The sequence below is a fragment of the Trichosurus vulpecula genome, chromosome 7 (assembly GCF_011100635.1).
Source record: "Trichosurus vulpecula isolate mTriVul1 chromosome 7, mTriVul1.pri, whole genome shotgun sequence".
NCBI lineage: Eukaryota > Metazoa > Chordata > Mammalia > Diprotodontia > Phalangeridae > Trichosurus > Trichosurus vulpecula.
This window is the reverse complement of record NC_050579.1, coordinates 205,189,899-205,208,541: the sequence shown is the minus strand read 5'-3', so window position 1 is coordinate 205,208,541 and position 18,643 is coordinate 205,189,899. Positions and strand designations below refer to the sequence as shown.

Genomic DNA, 18,643 nt, shown 5'->3' with positions numbered 1-18,643 from the left:
AAATTGCCAATGGGCATACAGATAGTAAATAAGAATGTAAGAGCTCTAGCGCCCAGTGATCTTTCTACAATACCATACTGCTCTCACTCCATTATGTATAGAGATCAAAAATCAAACTCTGGATGCTTCTTGTTGGATTAAAAAAAATAGTATCTTATTGTAAACAAAATAAAATAATGCTAAACAATTAACAATTAGCAACTAGATGGAGTTTGCAAAAATAAGCATGTATAGATATACATAGTCACATATACATATGTTTGTGCATGTATGTATTTGCCTATTATTATTTCAGTAATGAAATCTTCCCCTTCTCGGCCTATTCAATAAAGGCATATTTGTTTGTTTCTTTGTTTTTCCCCTTCTCGTTGGCTCAAACTTCAATTGTTCTTCTCCTGACAGAATTCTGACAAGCTTCACAGTGTCATTAAATAAATCAGAGGGATTCTTTTTCCTATAAAAGCTAATCTATTGTCTATGAAAATTTTCTCTGTCCTCATAACTACCATTTCTTCTTCACTCACCGCATTCAGTCTACCATTCCATTGCACTGTCTTTTTGAAATCACAGCCTATCTATATCTGACAAAAGGCCTTCAGCATTTTGAAGTGTTAATTGTATGAAGGAACATGCACACATTTTACTCTATAAGTGATTCACTCAATGCAAAATATTGTCCATAACATGTTTCATCTTAACAAAAATACAATCATATGTGAATAATTGGTTTTCATAGGATCATGGCTTCATAGATTGAGAGTCAGAAGGGACTTTAGAGGCAATCTGGTCCCATTCCCTCATTTTATACATGGGGAAACTGAGGCACAGAGCAGTTCCATGACTTATCATCCAGTGTCACAAAAGTAGTAAGTGCTAGAGTTTGGATCTGAAAGCAGGTTATCTAGCAGCAAATCCATCATTAGTAGGATCATAATTTTAGGCTCAAAGGGACCTTTGAGATTAATCCCCTCACCTTAAAGAGGAAGAAACTGAAGCCCAGGAAGGTTAACTTATTTGCCCAAGATCACATAGGAAGTAGGTGATTGTTACTGTACCCTGTTGTCCTACTTTGATAACCCATTGCAACGGAGGTAGGCATGAGTTCTCAAAGGTTATGTCAATCAAGTAAAAATTCTGATAAATCCTTCAATGCTGGAAAGACTCAATATTGGGTCAATGATGGGTTTTCTATCTATGACATAAGGACTATCCTTACTAAGGAAAGGCTGTCATCTTCAACATCAGTCATGTTAATGACCCCAATCAGAGTAAATGTAGATTAATAATTATCTGTGTTAGTGGAAGAAAAACCCACATAGATGAAATCATAGGTTACCAAAGTATTAAAGTGTGGTATAGAGAAAAAGAATACTGAATTTAGAGTCCAAGGACCTGGGTTCAAATCTTCTGTCACTCACTGCTTATGTAGGCAAGTCACTTAGTCTCTTTAGGTCTCATTTTCCTCATCTGTAAAATGAAAGAGTTGGAATAGAGTGACATTTGAAGGTCTTTTCTGCTCTGAATCTATGATACTATTATATAATGCAAACAGATTTAATGGAAGCTGGCTTTGACTTAATCTGGAATTAAGTAAATCTCATAATTTATCTTGGTAGACTCTTCTGAGATATAAACAATTCAGCACAAATGCTTATTTTGTTTTTTAACCATTATTTAAGATTTAGTATTAACTCTTTTTTTGTATATTTTTTTGATATCCATCTTGTAAGGTGAGCCAGGAAGAATCCTGATTTTACAGATTAAAAAAAAAAAAACTGAGGCTGAGGAAAGCTGTCAATTGAGCAAGGTTACCCAGATTCAGAAATTTGATTCAATCCCTAGTCTTCTGGGCTCTAAGTCAGTACTCCATCCAATATGCCACCCTGCCTCCCATGAGGTAATCCCTTCCCAGAATGATTTTTTTGACTAGGTAAAAGAGACCATTTTTGCCTCATTTCTTTTTGCTTCAGACAAACTAAGACCTGGGAAAGACTTCAGCTTAAAAAGTCCAAGGTCTCCCTCTGCATCCCTGGCCATTTCCAGTCATACTGATCTATACCTTGCCACTGGACCCAGTTGGCTCTGGAGGAAAGAGTGAGGCTGATGACTTTGCACAGTCCTGCCTCACAAATCCAATTCACTTGCCAGTAGAGACATCATCTTCCTGTTGTCATTGTTCCTCTTCCAGAGCAAAGGACAAACAACATTCTATGAGTAGTAGTAGCTACCCCACTGGGACCTAACCAGCTAGTTTCAGCTGGGCAATGCTTCCCTTTCCTTCTTTCCTTCCTTTCTTCCTTCCTTCCTTTCTTCCTTCCTTCCTTCCTTTCTTTCTTCCTTCCTTCCTTCCTTCCTTCCTTCCTTCCTTCCTTCCTTCCTTCCTTCCTTTCTTCCTTCCTTCCTTCCTCCATCCCTCCTTCCTCTCCCTCCTCTTTCTCCATTTCCCTCCATTCTAGCAATCATACCCTTATGTAGGTGCTCTTCCCAAAGGAATATAAATTTTGATAACTTAAACCTCACAAAATATCTTGGGATTTATGGGCTAGATTTCTTTTTTCTCTTCTCTACTTATTTATTTTATCATTAGAATACCCTGGGGCAATTAACTCTTTTGCCCCATTTGATTTATGATTTATTTATGATTATAGTTTTATTTATGATTTCTTGAAATATGGGGCCTGAAAATCAGGCTTTGATAAGGTCCATGGATTCAAATGGAGCTATTTGACCATACCTTAAATCCAAATCACTCTGACTCTTACTGATTGGCCAACAATAGGTCCCAGCCTAAACCTCACTTGGTCATTGTTTGGGTTTCTATGTCTCAGAGTGAATGTAAATAGCAATTGTTTCTGTTTTGGCCAGAAACCCTGAGGGTCTTTCCCTCCCAGATTTATTTATTTATTTTTTTAAACTAGGTAAAAGAAGCCTTTTTTTTTTTACCTCATTTCTTACTTAGCCTTAATCATTGAATGGGTGTTGCCTCAGACAAACTGAGACCTGGGAAAGACCTTAGCTTAAAAATTCATTCAGGGCCATCTCCAGTCATTCTGATCTATATTTTGCCATGGGATCCAGATGGCTCTGGAGATGATAGTGAGGCAGGTGCACCTACCTCCCAGAGTTGTTGTGAGGATCAAATGAGATATGATTTCTAAAGTACTTAGCACAGTTGCTGGCATGTAGTAGTTGCCTAATAAATGATTATTCTCTTCCTTTCCTCCTTAAAAGTAACAAAAACATGGCAAGTTTCCAATTTATGGAAATCCTAATAGAATGAAAACTTTTCAAGGCCAGAGACTAACTTTCCTTTAGTTTTTGTATCCTGAGATATCAATATAGCATATTTTAAGTTCACATTAAATGGTTATTGGACTACATTGGGTTAAAGTATTCATACATGTGTCCACATGCATAGAGGGAGAGACCTAACAACAAAATCTTAAGAGTAGGACTAAAAAAGCCCCAAATCTTTCTCCTAAGAGAACAAATTTTCTTTCTTTTTCCTTCACCATTGTGAATTTCCCTAGAAATTCTTGGTCTTTTGACATGCCTTATAAAAGGACAAAGCTCCCAGTAACCATGGTCTCAAGGGAAGTTGTTTTTGTTGAGTCATTTGTCATGCCCAACACTTCAGGACCCCATTTAGGGTTTTATTGGTAAAGATACTGGAGTGGTTTGCCATTTCCTTCTCCAACTCACTTTACAGGTGAGGAAACTGAGGCAAACAGGGTTAAGTAACTTGCCGAGGATCACAGAGCTAGTAAGTATCTGAGGCCAGATTTGAATTCAGGAAGGGGAGGCTTTATCCACTGTGCCACCCTTTCCCTCAAGAGAAGATGTACTCAATTCTGATTCTGTCGTTAATGTGCTGTTACATTGGGAAATTAACTTTCCTCCTCTGGACCCCCATTTTATCATCTAAGGTGTAAAAAGATTAGATCAGATGATCTCTAAGGATCCTTGTATCTCTAATTGTGTATTAAGGTAAGCAATTACATTTTATATTAATGTAAGAAATATCTTAATGCAAAACTAAACCCCATGATAGAAACAGGTTTAAATTGTTTCTACCTAAATTTTTATAGCAATACTTCCCAAGAAGTTCTCTTTCCTCACTTGAGTTTTGAAGAAGTGGCCATATTTTAATGAGATGAACAATGAATTTAGAGTCAGAAGCCTACATTCATTTTCAGAAGAAAAAAAATCAAAGCTGTCAGTAGTCACATTAAAAAAATGCACTAATTCGCTGTTGATTACAGAAATGAAAATTTAAAAAACTCTGAGGTATCACATCACACCTGTCAGATTGGCTAACATGACAAAAGAGAAAAATGATAAATATTGGGGGGTATGTGGAAAAACAGATACATGAATGAATTGTTGGTACAGTTGTGAACTAGACCAACCATTCTGAAGAACAGCTTGGAACTTTTTCCAAAGAGTAATCAAATTGTCATACCGTTTGAGCTGGCAATAGCACTACTAGTTCTGTATCCCAAAGAATTCAAAGAAAAGGAAAGAGGATGTGTATGTACAAAAATATTTATAGCAGCTCTTTTTGTTGTGGCAAAGAATTAGAAATTGAGAGGATGCCCATCAATTGGGTAATGGCTGAACAAATTGTGATATATGATTGTGATGGAATACTGTAATATAAGAAATGATGAGTAGGATGGTTTCAGAAAAACCTGAGAAGATATACATGAACTGATGCAAAGTGAAGTGAACAGAACCAGGAGGACATTATATAATAAGGATAATAAATTGTGAAAGAGAGCTAATCTGATCCAGGAAAATTCCAAAGGGCCCATGACAAAAAAAGCTACCTTCAGAGAGAACTGATGGACTCTGGGTGGAGATAAAGCATTTTTTTTCACTTTATTTTTCTTTTTTTTTTTTCAACAAGGCTAATATGAAAATATGATTTGCATGACATCACAAGTACAATTGATATTGCATTGCTTGCCTTCTTAATGAGTGGGGGAGGGGGTGAGAGAAAAGGAAAGAATTTAGAAATCAAAATTTTCAATTTTAAATATTTAAAATATTTTTTTTAATCAGAGGGGGAAAAGAAGACCTAAATTTAAGCCTTAGCTCTGACAATCAGCTCTGTGACTTTAGACAAATCACTTGATCTTTCTGAGTCTCAACTGCCTCATCTATAAAATGGGAGTAATAATATTTCTATTCCCTATCTCACAGAATTGTTATGAGACTCGACTGAGATGTATGCAAAAGTGTTTTGTAAACCAGAAAGTAGTGCATATGTAAGGAATTATTTTTTCGTGGCATCAATTCTTGTTGATATTTCTATTGTTTTCCACTTAATGTGATTTAAAATGTGCTATGCGAGGCAGAGCCAAGATGGTGGCTGGAAAGCAGAGACTTGCTTAAGCTCTTCCACAAATCCCTCCAAACGCCTGTGAAAAATGGCTCTGAACAAATTCTAGAGCTGAAGAACCCACAAAATAGCAGAGGGAAGCAGGGTTCCAGCCCAGCACAGCCTGGATGGTCGCTTGGAAGGCTCTATCGCACGGTGCTGGGAGCAGAGCGCAGCCCAGTGTGGGCCGCACCAGGACAGACCAGACCAGGAGCAGGCCTTAGGGCCATGAATCATTAAGCTGTGGCAATTACCAGACTTCTCAACCCACAAACACCAAAGACCAAGGAGCAGGTTAGTGGGTAAACTGCTACATAGGGTTAGAGAGCACTCTGGCCCCATCCCTGGGGGTGGCCGAGGTGGTGCGGCAGTGGAGCTCAGTGTCAGCTGCTTCCTGAGTCCCTGGCTCACACAGTGGGAGGAATCAAGTGGCAGACCAGAGCTGGAGTGCAGGGCTTCCATTGCCCAAGTTGGATCTGGGGCACAGTCCTGGTTGGCGGTTCTTGGGGGAGGAGGAGAGCTGCTGTAGCAGAGCTTGCAGTAACAGTGGAGTAGAAGTAGCTCTGAAAACAGCATCACAGCCCCTAAAACTTGGGACAAAGCACTCTCTACAAGCAGTCATACCCTGACAAAAAGCTCAAAGGTCAAGTAGTTGGCTGGGAACACGGCCAGGCAGCAACAAAGGATGCAGACTCAGACTCAGACTCTAGAATTTTGTTTTGGTGACAAAGAAGATCAAAACATACAGCCAGAAGAAGTTAACAAAGTCAAATAGCCTACATCAAAAGCCTCCAAGAAAAGGTCTGAGGCCATGGAAGAACTCAAAAAAGGATTTGGAAAAGCAAGTAAGAGAAGTAGAGGAAAAATTAGGACAAGAAATGAGAGTGATGCAAGAAAAACATGAAAAACAAGTCAACAACTTGGTAAAGGAGACCCCAAAAAATTACTGAAGAAAATAATGCCTTAAAAAATAGACTAACCCAAATGGCAAAAGAGCTCCAAAAAGTCAATGAGGAGAAGAATGCCTTAAAAGGCAGAATTAGCTAAATGGAAAGGGAGGTCCAAAAGACCACTGAGGAAAATACCACCTTAAAAATTAGGTTGGAGCAAGCAGAAGCTAGTGACTTTATGAGAAATCAAAATATTATAAAACAGAACCAAAGGAATGAAAAAATGAAAGACAATGTGAAATATTTCATTGGAAAAACCACTGACCTGGAGAACAGATCCAGGAGAGATAATTTAAAAATTATTGGACTACTTTAAAGCCATGATCAAATAAAGAACCTAGACATCATCTTTCAAGAAATTATCAAGGAAAACTGCCCTGATGTTCTAGAGCCAGAGGGTGAAATAGAAATTTAAAGAATCCACCCATCACCTCCTGAAAAAGATCCCAAAAAGAAAACTCCTAGGAATATTGTCACCAAATTCCAGAGTTCCCAGGTCAAAGAGAAAATACTGCAAGCAGCCAGAAAGAAACAATTTCAGTATTGTGGAAACACAATCAAGATAATACAAGATCTTGCAGCTTATACCTTAAGGGATGAAAGGGCTTGGAATATGACATTCCGGAGGTCAATGGAGCTAGGATTAAAACCAAGAATCACCTACCCAGCAAAACTGAGTATCATGCTCCAAGGCAAAATATGGACTTTCAATAAAATGGAGGACTTTCAAGCCCTCTCAGTGAAAAGACTGGAGTTGAATAGAAAATTTGACTTTCAAACTCAAGAATCAAGAGAAGCATGAAAAGGTAAACAAGAAAGAGAAATCATAAGGGAGTTACTAAAGTTGAACTGTTTTGTTTACATTCCTACATGGGAAGATGATGTGTGTAATTCATGAGACCTTTCTCAGTATTAGGGTAGTTGAAGGGAATATACATATACATGTACATATACATATACATGTACATGTACATATATATATATATACATGTACATATATATATATATATATATATGAATAACATACACACTCAATAGGGCATCTTACCCCACAGGAAAGTAGGGGGAAGGGGATACAAAAGGGGTGAATGATTGAAGGGAGGGCAGATAGGGGAGGAGATAATCAAAAGCAAACACTTTTCATAAGGGACAGCGTCAAGGGAGAAAATTGAATAAAGCGGGACAGGATAGGATGGAGGGAAATATTAGTTTTTCACAACATGAGTATTGTGAAAGTGTTTCACATAATGATACGTGTGTGGCCTATGTTGAATTGCTTGCCTTCTTAGAGAGGGTAGGTGGGAAGGGAAGAGGGGAGACAATTTGGAACTCAAAGTTTTAAAGCAGATGCTCAAAAAAAAGTTGTTTTTGCACGCAACTGAGAAATAAGATATATAGTGAATGGGGCATAGAAATCTATCCTGCCCTACAAGAGAGTAAGGGGAAAGGAGATGGAGGGGGAGGAGTGGGGTAACAGAAGGGAGGGCTGACTGGGGAATGTGGCAATCAGAATATATCCCATCTTGGAGTTGGGAGAGGGTAGAAATGAGGAGAAAATTTGTAACTCAAAATCTTAAGGAAATCAATGTTGAAAACTAAAATATTAAATAGTAAAATAATTGTTAAAAGAAAAAAATAAATAAAATGTTCTATTCTTTGAAAATACAAATTTTAAAACATGCAGAGATTATTTACTTTGCAAAGAGATGCATTTGTTCAACAAATATTTCTTGGGAATCTATTACATGCTAGTTGCTTGGAGGGGTATGAAAGCAATTAAGACAAAGCTTATGTTTTCATGATGGTGACAAGTTAGTAGAAATACCAGAGCATCCCTTTATAATCAGATTCAATTAATATCTTCAGGTAGTTGCTTATAAGACATCAACTATTTAAATACCTAGAATAGATGAAGGGGTCAGATAAATTTAAAGCTGATATCTACAGAGTTACCTCTCTTGGTGCCTTGAAATAAAGATAAAACATTTCTAAAAAGTGTCATGAATTTAGAAAGATCCAATTTGCACAGGTTTTCCAGAGCACAGTATTGCATAAAGTTCAAGGCACCTTTCACTGACTTTATGTGCTTGTGTTACACTTGGGGGCACATATAAGTGCAAGAAGAATACATATACTCATGATGAAAATATGAAGGCAAAAATCAAATGTGACCATTCCATACTACATCTCTATATGAATATCATTGTATTAGGAAACATACTGCAATAATTATTGAAATAGAACTGAACTAAGGAAGCCAGGTGACCCAATGGATAGACCACCAGTCCTAGAATCAGGAAGACCTGAGTTCAAGCCTTAGCTGTGCAACCCTGGGGAAATCACTTAATCTCCATTTTCTCACCTGTAAAAGATAACAGTAGGATTTATCTCATGGAGTTGTTGTGAGGATCAAATGAGATATTTGTAAAGCACTGGCATAGTGCCTGGTGTTGTAAACTTCTTCCTTCCTCCCTCCCTTTCTTCCTTCCTTCCTTCCTTCCTACCTTCCCTGCTGACTCCATCCTTTCTCCCTTCCTCCTTCCTTCCTTCCTTCCTCCCTCCATCCTCCCTTCCTTCCTCCTTCCTTCCTTCCTTCCTCCTTCCTTCCTTCCTTCCTACCTTCTCTCCTTACTCCATCCTTCCATCCTTCCTTCCTTCCTTCCTTCCTTCCTTCCTTCCTTCCTTCCTTCTTCCTTCCTTCTTCCATCCTTCCTTCTTCCTTCTTTCCTTCCCTCCTTCCTTCCTCCATCCTTCCTTCTTCCTTCCTTCCTTCCTACCTCCTCTCCTTACTCCATCCTTCCTTCCTTCCTTCTCTCCTTCCTTCCTACCTTCCCTCCTTCCTCCCTCCATCCTTCTTCCTTCCTTCCTTCCTTCTTTCCTCCCTCCATCCTTCTTCCTTCCTCCATCCTTCTTTCTTCCTTCCATCCTTCCTTCCTTCCTTCATTCTTTCTTTCCTTCTTCCTTTGTGATGTTCTAAACATCCCACTTTCAAAAACCATATCAATTTGAAGAGAAGACAGGTGACAACCAGGAGCAAAGACCTATGATGGACCATGAAGGGATAATATGTTACATCAAAACTTTGTTCTGTTTTGGACTTCTTTATTCCTTACTTTATCTTTGAATAAATAATTTATAAACTGCATCAAACTTCCTTCCATTCTTCAAATTAAAAAAAAATGCTGCCTTTGATACATTCTGCTGAAGATCTAATAGGCATGAATGTTGTCATATGTATTGCTGTTGGACACCCAGGTCACAGAGATGTTGTAAGGATTGAACCATTAGCACATACAAAGCATTTTTTATTTACCAATGTGTTGTATGCTATCTACTGGAAGAAGAGAAACAGAAAGGGAAAAAGAGAAAGATAAAATTTGAATATATACATATATGTATATATCATAATCTGTTTTACTCATGGTACACTCAAATCTATGTTTCATTTGAAAATAATATCTTGGTGCCAGAAATGTCACTTAATTACTATGAAAAACCAGTGTTTTTATTAGAATCCAAAAGAGCATGAGGAGGTTGTTTTGGACTTGCATAATTTTAAGGTGATAACCCGTAGCTGGTGAATCAAAATCCTATGCTTATTCTAAGTGATTTGTGACTATTTGGAGAAAACGAACAAAGATGGAAAATAGTTTTAACTTTTGGCGCCTCTTTCTTTAGGTCATAAATCATAATCCAGCCTTATTCTTACCTTTGGGGGGGTGGGAATAGTCAGGATTGTCTTGCTTGAAATGCAATATCAAATGTTGAATGGAATGTTAGACATGAAATCATGAAAATCTTTCTTCAAATCATACTTCTGGTGCTTATTTCACTTACCTAAGCCTCTGCTTCCTCATTATCAAAATGGTTTAAATAATACTTACAGTGTTCTTCTCATAAAGTTATTAGGTCAAGTGAAATAACATATATAAGTGCTTCACAAATTTTAAAAGTGTCGCCAAAATGCCATATATTATTATTATGAAGTGCTGACCATCTTTCCACATTATGGGTCATACATCAAATCCAGTTTTCCATTGGAGTTATTATTATTAATAATAATTAAGTTCATTAATGAAAACTCATCGAGGGTTTTGACAGAATTCTTGGCCCATAGCAATTGTGAGCTGTAGACCAAATGGAGTTTAGAGTTAAGCCAAGAGTTTTGCTGAGGGAGACTATTTCCTAGGTGTGTGATACCCTCTTGGCCCCCTTTCAGTGATGCATAGAATTAGCTTTTATATTTTCAAAACCAAATATGCAAGAGAACAACTGGTTCCAGATGAAACTCACAGTCTCTCTCTCTCTCTCTCTCTCTCTCTCTCTCTCTCTCTCTCTCTCTCTCTCTCTCTCTCTCTCCCTCTCCCTCTCTCTGTCTGTCTCTCTCTCTCTGTCTGTCTCTCTCTCTCTGTCTCTCTCTTTCTGTCTCTCTGTCTCTGTCTCTGTCTCTCTCCGTCCCTCTCTGTTTTTTCTCTCTCTTTCTCTATGTGTCTCTGTCTCTCTGTGTCTCCATCTCTCTGTTTCTGTCTCTCTCTCTCTCTGTCTCTCTCTCCCTCTCCCTTTCCCTGTCTCTCTCCCTCTATCATAGAATCTGGCCACAAGAAGTTGAAAAGCACCATACAGAGAAGCACAGAAACCGGCATGGCAGCTGAAATGAGGAAAATGGTACGGCAGCCAAGTCGAGAGTCTACTGATGGCAGCATTAATAGTTACAGCTCGGAAGGGAAGTAAGTAGCTTGAGAAGATTCTTTATTCATTTAAATACTAATGATTGGAATCATTATTAAGGTCACACAGCCATGAGTATACATGGGAATTTTTTTTTTTTAGTCTATAGCATTAACTATGACATTTTTTTAAGTCTATAACATTAATTATAGCATATTGTCCCATTTGATGATGAGTACGACATTTAGGATACATACATTTTTCAAAGAATCAAATGCTGAGAGGAATATAAATTACCTTTTATCCCAGCTATATATCTAACGCATAGAGGGATTCAAAAACAATGCTTTTACTGAATGTGATTGGTACAGGTTAAACATCATCTAATAAATACCCTTATTAGATCACAGATCCTAAAGCTAGTGCTAGAATGTGTCCAAATCCCTTTATCTAGTCCAACCCCATCATTTTACAGAAGAGGAAACTGAAGTCCAGGGAATTCATTTGATTAACTAAAGTCAGACATGTGATAAGAAACAATCAAGGCAAGGAACTTGGTTTGGTTCCATTTCCAATGTCTAAAGCATGAAAGAGACAGACAGGCAGAAAAAGAGAGACAGAGACAGAAACGGAGAGAGAGAGAGACAGACAGACAGACAGAAAGACAGACAGAGACAGAAAATCAGAGAAAGACAGAAACAGAGACAGAGAGACAGAGACACAGAGAGAGAGGTGGGGGGGGGGGAGGTGTGGGTGTGTGGGTGTGTGTGTAAAACCCTCTTTCCTCTTTTCTTTGGCAACTTTTCCCTGTAATTCTAGAACCTGGGCTGTGGTCAATTTGCTGCCAGAGGCAGCTTCACTTTCAATTACTTGAAGCCTTGTTCCTTCTCTCTCAGAAACAGAGGATAACATTTCTCCAAATTTGATATTTCCCTCATACTAGGCAGATGTGGGGGTTCATCATGAGGGACAAACAAAACCCTACTCATGTAGTCCTTGTCCTCCCAATCTCCACATTTATCCATTCATTCCACAATTCTAAAATTGCTTGTTCCTAGGATATAATGCCTATTTTAAAATCAGACTTTTTTCTGAGAACCAGAAGCTTAACCCAAAGTGATTGCTCTTACTTATTTGGTAGCATGGGGATTAGTCATATATAACTGGTTTTGATTGCTCGTTTATCAGTATTCATACCATTCATAACAAGTTAATATTAGCTTCAGGGAAGACAATATTAATGAATACACTTAAGTTTTCAATTATAAGTGATGTTTATTGAACAAGAGGGACAAAAATGTATAATGTGATAAATATGAGATATATCTGGGAAGAAATAGGAATTTTCTGAGTTCAAACCTCTTTTATTAAAAAGTATTCCTGAAAATATGTTTGTTTTAAAATAGATATTAAATATTTTGCATTTGTGATGGCAACAATAACTCATTTTTCTATAGCACTTTAGGGTTAATAATATTCTTTCCTCCCCACAGTTCTATGAGGCAGATGGTATCTTATTATTGCCATTCATAATGTGGGAAAACTAAACCTCAGAGAGGTTATGTAATTTATTCACAGTAACATAGCTACTGTCAGATCTAAGCTTCTACAAATAAATAAGTAGATGGACTAATAAATCAATAAATGAGTAAATGAATGAATAACCTTGCACCAATTTTTCAAAAATAAATTATACCTCAATATTGAAAGGCAGTGTGACATACATTCGCCTAGTGCCATCAAATCAATTTGATAAATATTTATTAAGCATCTGCCACATGCCAGGTACTGTGCTAAGCACTAGGAATACAAAAAGAGGCAAAAGACAGTCCCTGCCCTCAAGTAGCTCTCAATTTAATGCCATCAGTGCTTGGTATAAATGTCTGATACATAGCAAGCACTGAATAAATTCTTGTTGCTGGATTGATTGAATGAGATCTAACCTGGGAGTCAGAAAGACCTTTGTTCAAGTAATGCTTTGGATTTAGACTGCCTGTGTGACTTGTCAAGTCAGGTGATCTCTCAGTGACCCAGGCAACTTTCTGAAAGTATTAGTTACAAGTCAGATTCTGACCTGATTGACAGAGGGAAATTCCTCTCCCAATGGAATCACAAATCCATTAAAAAAAACCTCAATATAATTTCATTTACATTTCCATGCACAGTTTCTAAAATAAAAGAATGCTTGATGTTAAAAACATTTGTGTCAATATCCATATATCTGTGGATATACAGAACATTTAATATGTGTCCCATCTTATATTTTTTTCTACCTTAGTACAGATTCCCAAATGATGGCTTAAATTGCCACAAATAGAATCAATCAACATTTTGGCAATGACACTATCAGAGTCAGTCTTCAGATATAAAACTTATATTTATGTTTCAAAGTTGGGAAGTTTACTTTTTATCCCCAGAATCCACTCCTACTGTGCCTATATAACAGAATGACAAAACTCACAGACTACAAGAGATGAATGGGAATTCAGTCCATCCCACACCTGGCTGAGAATACTCTTGACAACATTCCCAGAAAGTGAAATTCCAGTCTTCCCTTGGAAACCTCTAGCAGGAGTTCTTAAACTATTCTATACCATGGGACACTTTGATGGTCTGGTGAAGCCCATAGACTCCTTAGAATAATGTCTTTAAGTACACAAAATAAATTTCATAGTTATAAGTTCACAGACTTCAGGTTAAGAACCCCTGAAAAGGTGGGGGGGGAAGGGAGGAGGTGACCACCAGACCCTAAGGTAACAGCTTCAACTTTTGGATAGTTGTTGTTATTTGTAAGTGTTTCATGATATTAAGCCTAAATTTTGTTCTTTAGGAATTCTAAGCTTAAGACTATTTCTGCCTTCTCGAGCAAAAGAGAACACGTCTAAGTGAGCTTCATTTGACAACCTCTAAATACTTAAAAAAAAAGGACTAGCATTCCCTATTTTCCCCAGGAGCCCAATCCTACAGTCCCAGGAGCCTTGACCATGCCCCATTTCTGACTAACATGGGTTTATCCCTCTGTGAGCAACCTAGCGGCCCAATGTTTCAAGAGGTTCATCATACTGATGCCAATCTTAGTGTGGACTTCTGATCAGCTTAGCCCACTATAGCTCAGAATTCCCAAGCTCAAGAGAGTCACCACTCTCAGGCTCCCCCATAGCTAAGGTCATAGGCATGTGACACTATGCCTGACAAAGCCTTTCAAATATTTGTAAAAAGCTACCATTTTAGGAAATGACATGAAAAATTATTCTGAGGAGATTACGTAGATAAGCAGGACACTTATTGAACTATTATGTTAAATTTAATATGTGTTTTAATAAATTACATGTAAGGGAAGTTCAGTGTTTCATATAAAATAATTATGGGGCATATATATGTTCGAATAAAGCTAATTATTTTATTTTACTTTTTTATTTAAAAAAAATTTTCACCATCCTTGCAGCCTAATATTTCCCGGAGTCCGATTGGGAGCTGACAGTCAATTCAGTGATTTCCTTGATGGACTAGGACCAGCTCAGCTTGTTGGAAGACAAACACTAGCAACTCCTGCTATGGGTAAGAGTAATCCCTGGGATCAGTACTGTTTCATTTGTGTATATGTCAGTGAAAATCACATCAAAGGGAAGTACCTTCAAGAAGAGTATGGAGTAAGTGCAATGACCATGGGCTTTTTTTTTGCATAATCCAGTACTACTTGGGATTATTGAATCTTTAAAATATTATTTAATATTATAATATAATTATATTATAATAATATTTAATATTATTCTCTTAGAGCTGTCAAAATCATCATCAAGAAAAGTATTTGATTACTAAGGTCAGGGCTTTCTCTAACCTTCTACCTATATTCTGTCCTCCATTTTTATAACTAAGGCAACAAAAAAGTTGCTTTCACATCCTAAAACCATGGTTTAACCTTTAAAACATGTGGCTATATAACCCAATGATGGAAATTCTTGTTAGATTATGATCAAATCTGTATTAAGCACATGTATATGGACTCAGGAAACCACTGTTTGTGCTAGTCATTCTGGTCTGGATGCCAGTCCACAAAAATTTTGCACTGGGAAGGCAAAACTATAGCTTATAGTGCCAGAGAGATGATAAACCAGTTGTGTCAAGGTAAGCAGAATAAACAGACCTTCTCATCTTTGAAATTTGCTTACAGAGGAAAGAAAGCAATCAAGTCTTTAAAAAAATCTTGCCACCACCTTTATGAGGCTGCTTCTCATGTCCTTCCCATCACTGCTTTGTATCCACATGGGATGAATTCAATATTCAGAAACCTTATAATGGCTTCAACATGTTCTTCATGACCACTCCAGTAAATAGCTTGCTAACATTATATACTTGCCCCTGTGTTGTTTAATTTCTTTTTTTATTGACTCAAATGAAGGGATACATAGAATGCTCATAAAATTTTCTAGTGTTACAAAGTTGGGAAGTATTGGTAACCTAATGGTTGATGAAGCAAAGATTCAAAAAGATCTTGAAACATCATAACCAGATCAAATAAAATGTAATTTATGAAGGACAAATGTGACATGTTACATTTGGATTAAAAAATTTGACATAATTTTACAGATGAAGAACTGAAGCAAACAGGGTTAAATGACTTGCCAAGAGTCACACAGTTACTAAGTGTCTGAGGCTAGATTTGAAGTCATGAAGATGAGTCTTCTTGATTCAAAGCTCAGTGCTCTATCCACTATGCCATATAGTTGCCCTTGTAAGAGACAGATGTGGAGTCTTACATTTCGATTAAAAAAATTAACATCACAAGGCCAAAATAAGGGAGGCATAGCTAGACGGAGACAGCTAGGTTGATGAGTAGATAGAGTGCTAGGCTTGAAGTGCTAGGCTTGAAGTCAGGAAGGTTCATCTTCCTGAGTTCAAATCTGGTCTCAGATACTTAACTAGCTGTGATATGGGCAAGTCATTTAAGCTTATTTTCCTCAGTTTCCTCATCTATAAAAGGATCTGGAGAAGGAAATGGCAAACACTCCAGTATCTTTGCCAAGAAAACCCAAAATGGGGTCACAAAGAGTTGGATACAAATGAAAAATGATTGAACTAGACAGCTGCTAATTTGGAAAAGATCTGGGATTTGGGGAGACCCCAAGCTGAATATGAATCTGCAGTATGACATGAAAACCATGAAAGCTAATGCAGTCTTAGGCTACATTTTGAGAGATTTAGCTTTTAGGAAGAGTAAAATGATAGTCTGGTTGTATTTATCCTGATAAGACCACAATGATGATACTGTTCAATTCTGGGAGCCACATTTAGGGAGAATGCTAACAAGCTGGAAAACCTCTAAGAAGGCAAGTAGGAATGTGAGGGGCTTCAAGTCAATAAGACATGAGCACCAGTGGAATAAACTAGGTGTGGTTAGCCTGAAGAAGAGAAAATTTAGGAGGGAAGGGGAACACTTGATAGCTGTCTTCAAGTATTTGAATGACTATCACCTACAAGAGAGATTTGTTCTGTCTCCAGAGAGTGGCACCAAAGGGTAATGCAATGGGTAGAAGTATCAAACAGGTTAATTTAGGCTTAAAGTGAAAAAAAAAAGCCTCCCAACCATTACAATGGATTCTCCTTCACTGAAGTTTTTCATATAATTAAGTATATAGAGAGGACTATATACTTATTAAGTATATAGAGAGGACCACCTGTCAAATATGTACAGAGGACCATTTGTTGATTATTTACAGAGAAGTAATACTTTTTCAAGAATGAGTTATATAATATGGTTATTGAGGTCCCTTACAATTTCTAAGATCTATTATTCTTCCCTTGTTATAAGGTTGCTGTTATAAGGTTCTTCATCATGCTATCTATTTTATTAATAACTTTTGGCACCATTTAAATCTTTAGTTCTTTGAGTCTATTAAAAAAGAAATATTCAATCCAGAAAATAAAACTAAGTTCAAAATAGGATAACAAGCAAAGCAAAAAGCAACCGTAGTCCCAGTTTGGTCCATCCCTCACAGCAAGTTCCAGGATTAGTGATCATTTTAGGACATGCTGAACTATCTGCAAGAAAATTATGCAGCTAGTTAGTCAGACCCTTCTCTCTCTCAGTATTAGCCAGAACCCCATTTGGTTTTATGCCTAACTTTTGACAAGTCCCTCCAAAGTCTCCAGAATTACATGCTGCTCATAAACACTATATCATTACCTTTGTATGATCCAAATCAAAGTAGATATCAAGCTAGGACAAATTAAGGAGAGGATGAATTTTAAAATAGCATCATAGGACATTCCTATGCAGAGCAGATAGAAGAGTTTTTTTAAAGAATAAAAGAGGCAACAACCATGTGATTTATCATTCTTTCCCTTTTCAGGTGATATACAGATTGGAATGGAGGATAAAAAGGGTCAATTAGAAGTGGAAGTCATCAGAGCAAGAAGCCTCACTCAAAAACCTGGTTCCAAATCTACACCTGGTAAGGAAAAGTCTTAATTAATTGAGACAAGAGAATACCACTGTTCAATAAGTGAAACTATTTGTTCAATTTAAAAATTAATTAATATTCTGCATGGAACACGCAAATAATTTAACAATTATTAAATTTAGCAATTTAATAATTTCTTGCTTTGAAGCAGGGCTGAAATCTATATACATGATCAGTGTTGCACCCATGTATAAAAAAGAGTCCTGCCCTTCAAAGCTTGCTTTTCTATTCACTTCAATCTTCCATAAATATGAAATTACATTGACAAGTTGCTTTTTTAAAATAGTGAAACACATGGTAAGCTCAATAAATGATCACTAAACAATCATATTCTTCAAAGGACATTTGAGCTAATTCACTCACATAATAACCTCTTTTCCTGCAGCTCCATATGTTAAAGTCTATCTTTTGGAAAATGGAGCCTGCATAGCAAAGAAGAAAACAAGAATTGCCCGAAAAACCCTCGATCCTTTGTATCAACAGTCCCTGGTTTTTGATGAAAGTCCACAGGGTAAAGTTCTTCAGGTCAGTAATCATTTGATTTTTTAAAAATATACGTAGTTTCAACACAACACATAGTATTTAAGGTATGGGCTTTCTTGAAATAGAACGTTATTGCTATATTATTCTGAATCCTCTCCTGTGGTCTGCTGTCCCCATGACATGTTTTTTACCTTATTTTATATTTAAGTTTATAATGTTTCTTTTTATTTTCTTGTTATATATTTAAGTTTTAGTATTTGTCTAAAATAATTTTTTAAATATACATTCAGAAGTAAAACAAGGGCTAAAAGTGATCGTTTCTACATTCCCCTTCTAGTCCCCCATCAATTATGGAAGAACGACAGATAGATAAATATATATATATATATATGTATAAACAGTCCATGTGTGCCTAAATTTCCTAAAGCAATAAAACTGCTTAACTATATAATTGAATAAGAACTTGAAATGCTCAGAAATTACATTGAGTTTATCAAAGATGAACCAAGGTTCTGCACACAGGAAAAACAAAGGAAGGAGGGAAAATATAGATAATGAAGCCAATTCATTACCAAGCCAATATCTAAAGGTTTTTCAGCTTGAGAGACAACAAACTAAGGATTTTTAGCACAGTACTCTGTGAGGAAGAGCAATGATGAATGGTTTTTGTTGCTTCTGATTAATAATAGACAAATATC

At 36.9% G+C, this 18,643-nt stretch overlaps 1 protein-coding gene across 16 annotated transcripts in view; it reads left to right on the top strand.

Annotated features, from left to right (window-relative positions):
* The window catches only part of RIMS1 (regulating synaptic membrane exocytosis 1), a 425,786-nt gene that overhangs the window by 403,052 nt on the left and 4,091 nt on the right, over nt 1–18,643 (top strand). For all 16 annotated transcript variants that reach the window (XM_036766397.1, XM_036766395.1, XM_036766392.1 and 13 more), the window contains 4 exons: nt 10,922–11,060; nt 14,447–14,559; nt 17,352–17,453; nt 17,848–17,987. In XM_036766397.1, coding sequence (XP_036622292.1) covers nt 10,922–11,060; nt 14,447–14,559; nt 17,352–17,453; nt 17,848–17,987 — 494 coding nt within the window. The remainder of the gene's footprint in view (nt 1–10,921; nt 11,061–14,446; nt 14,560–17,351; nt 17,454–17,847; nt 17,988–18,643) is intronic.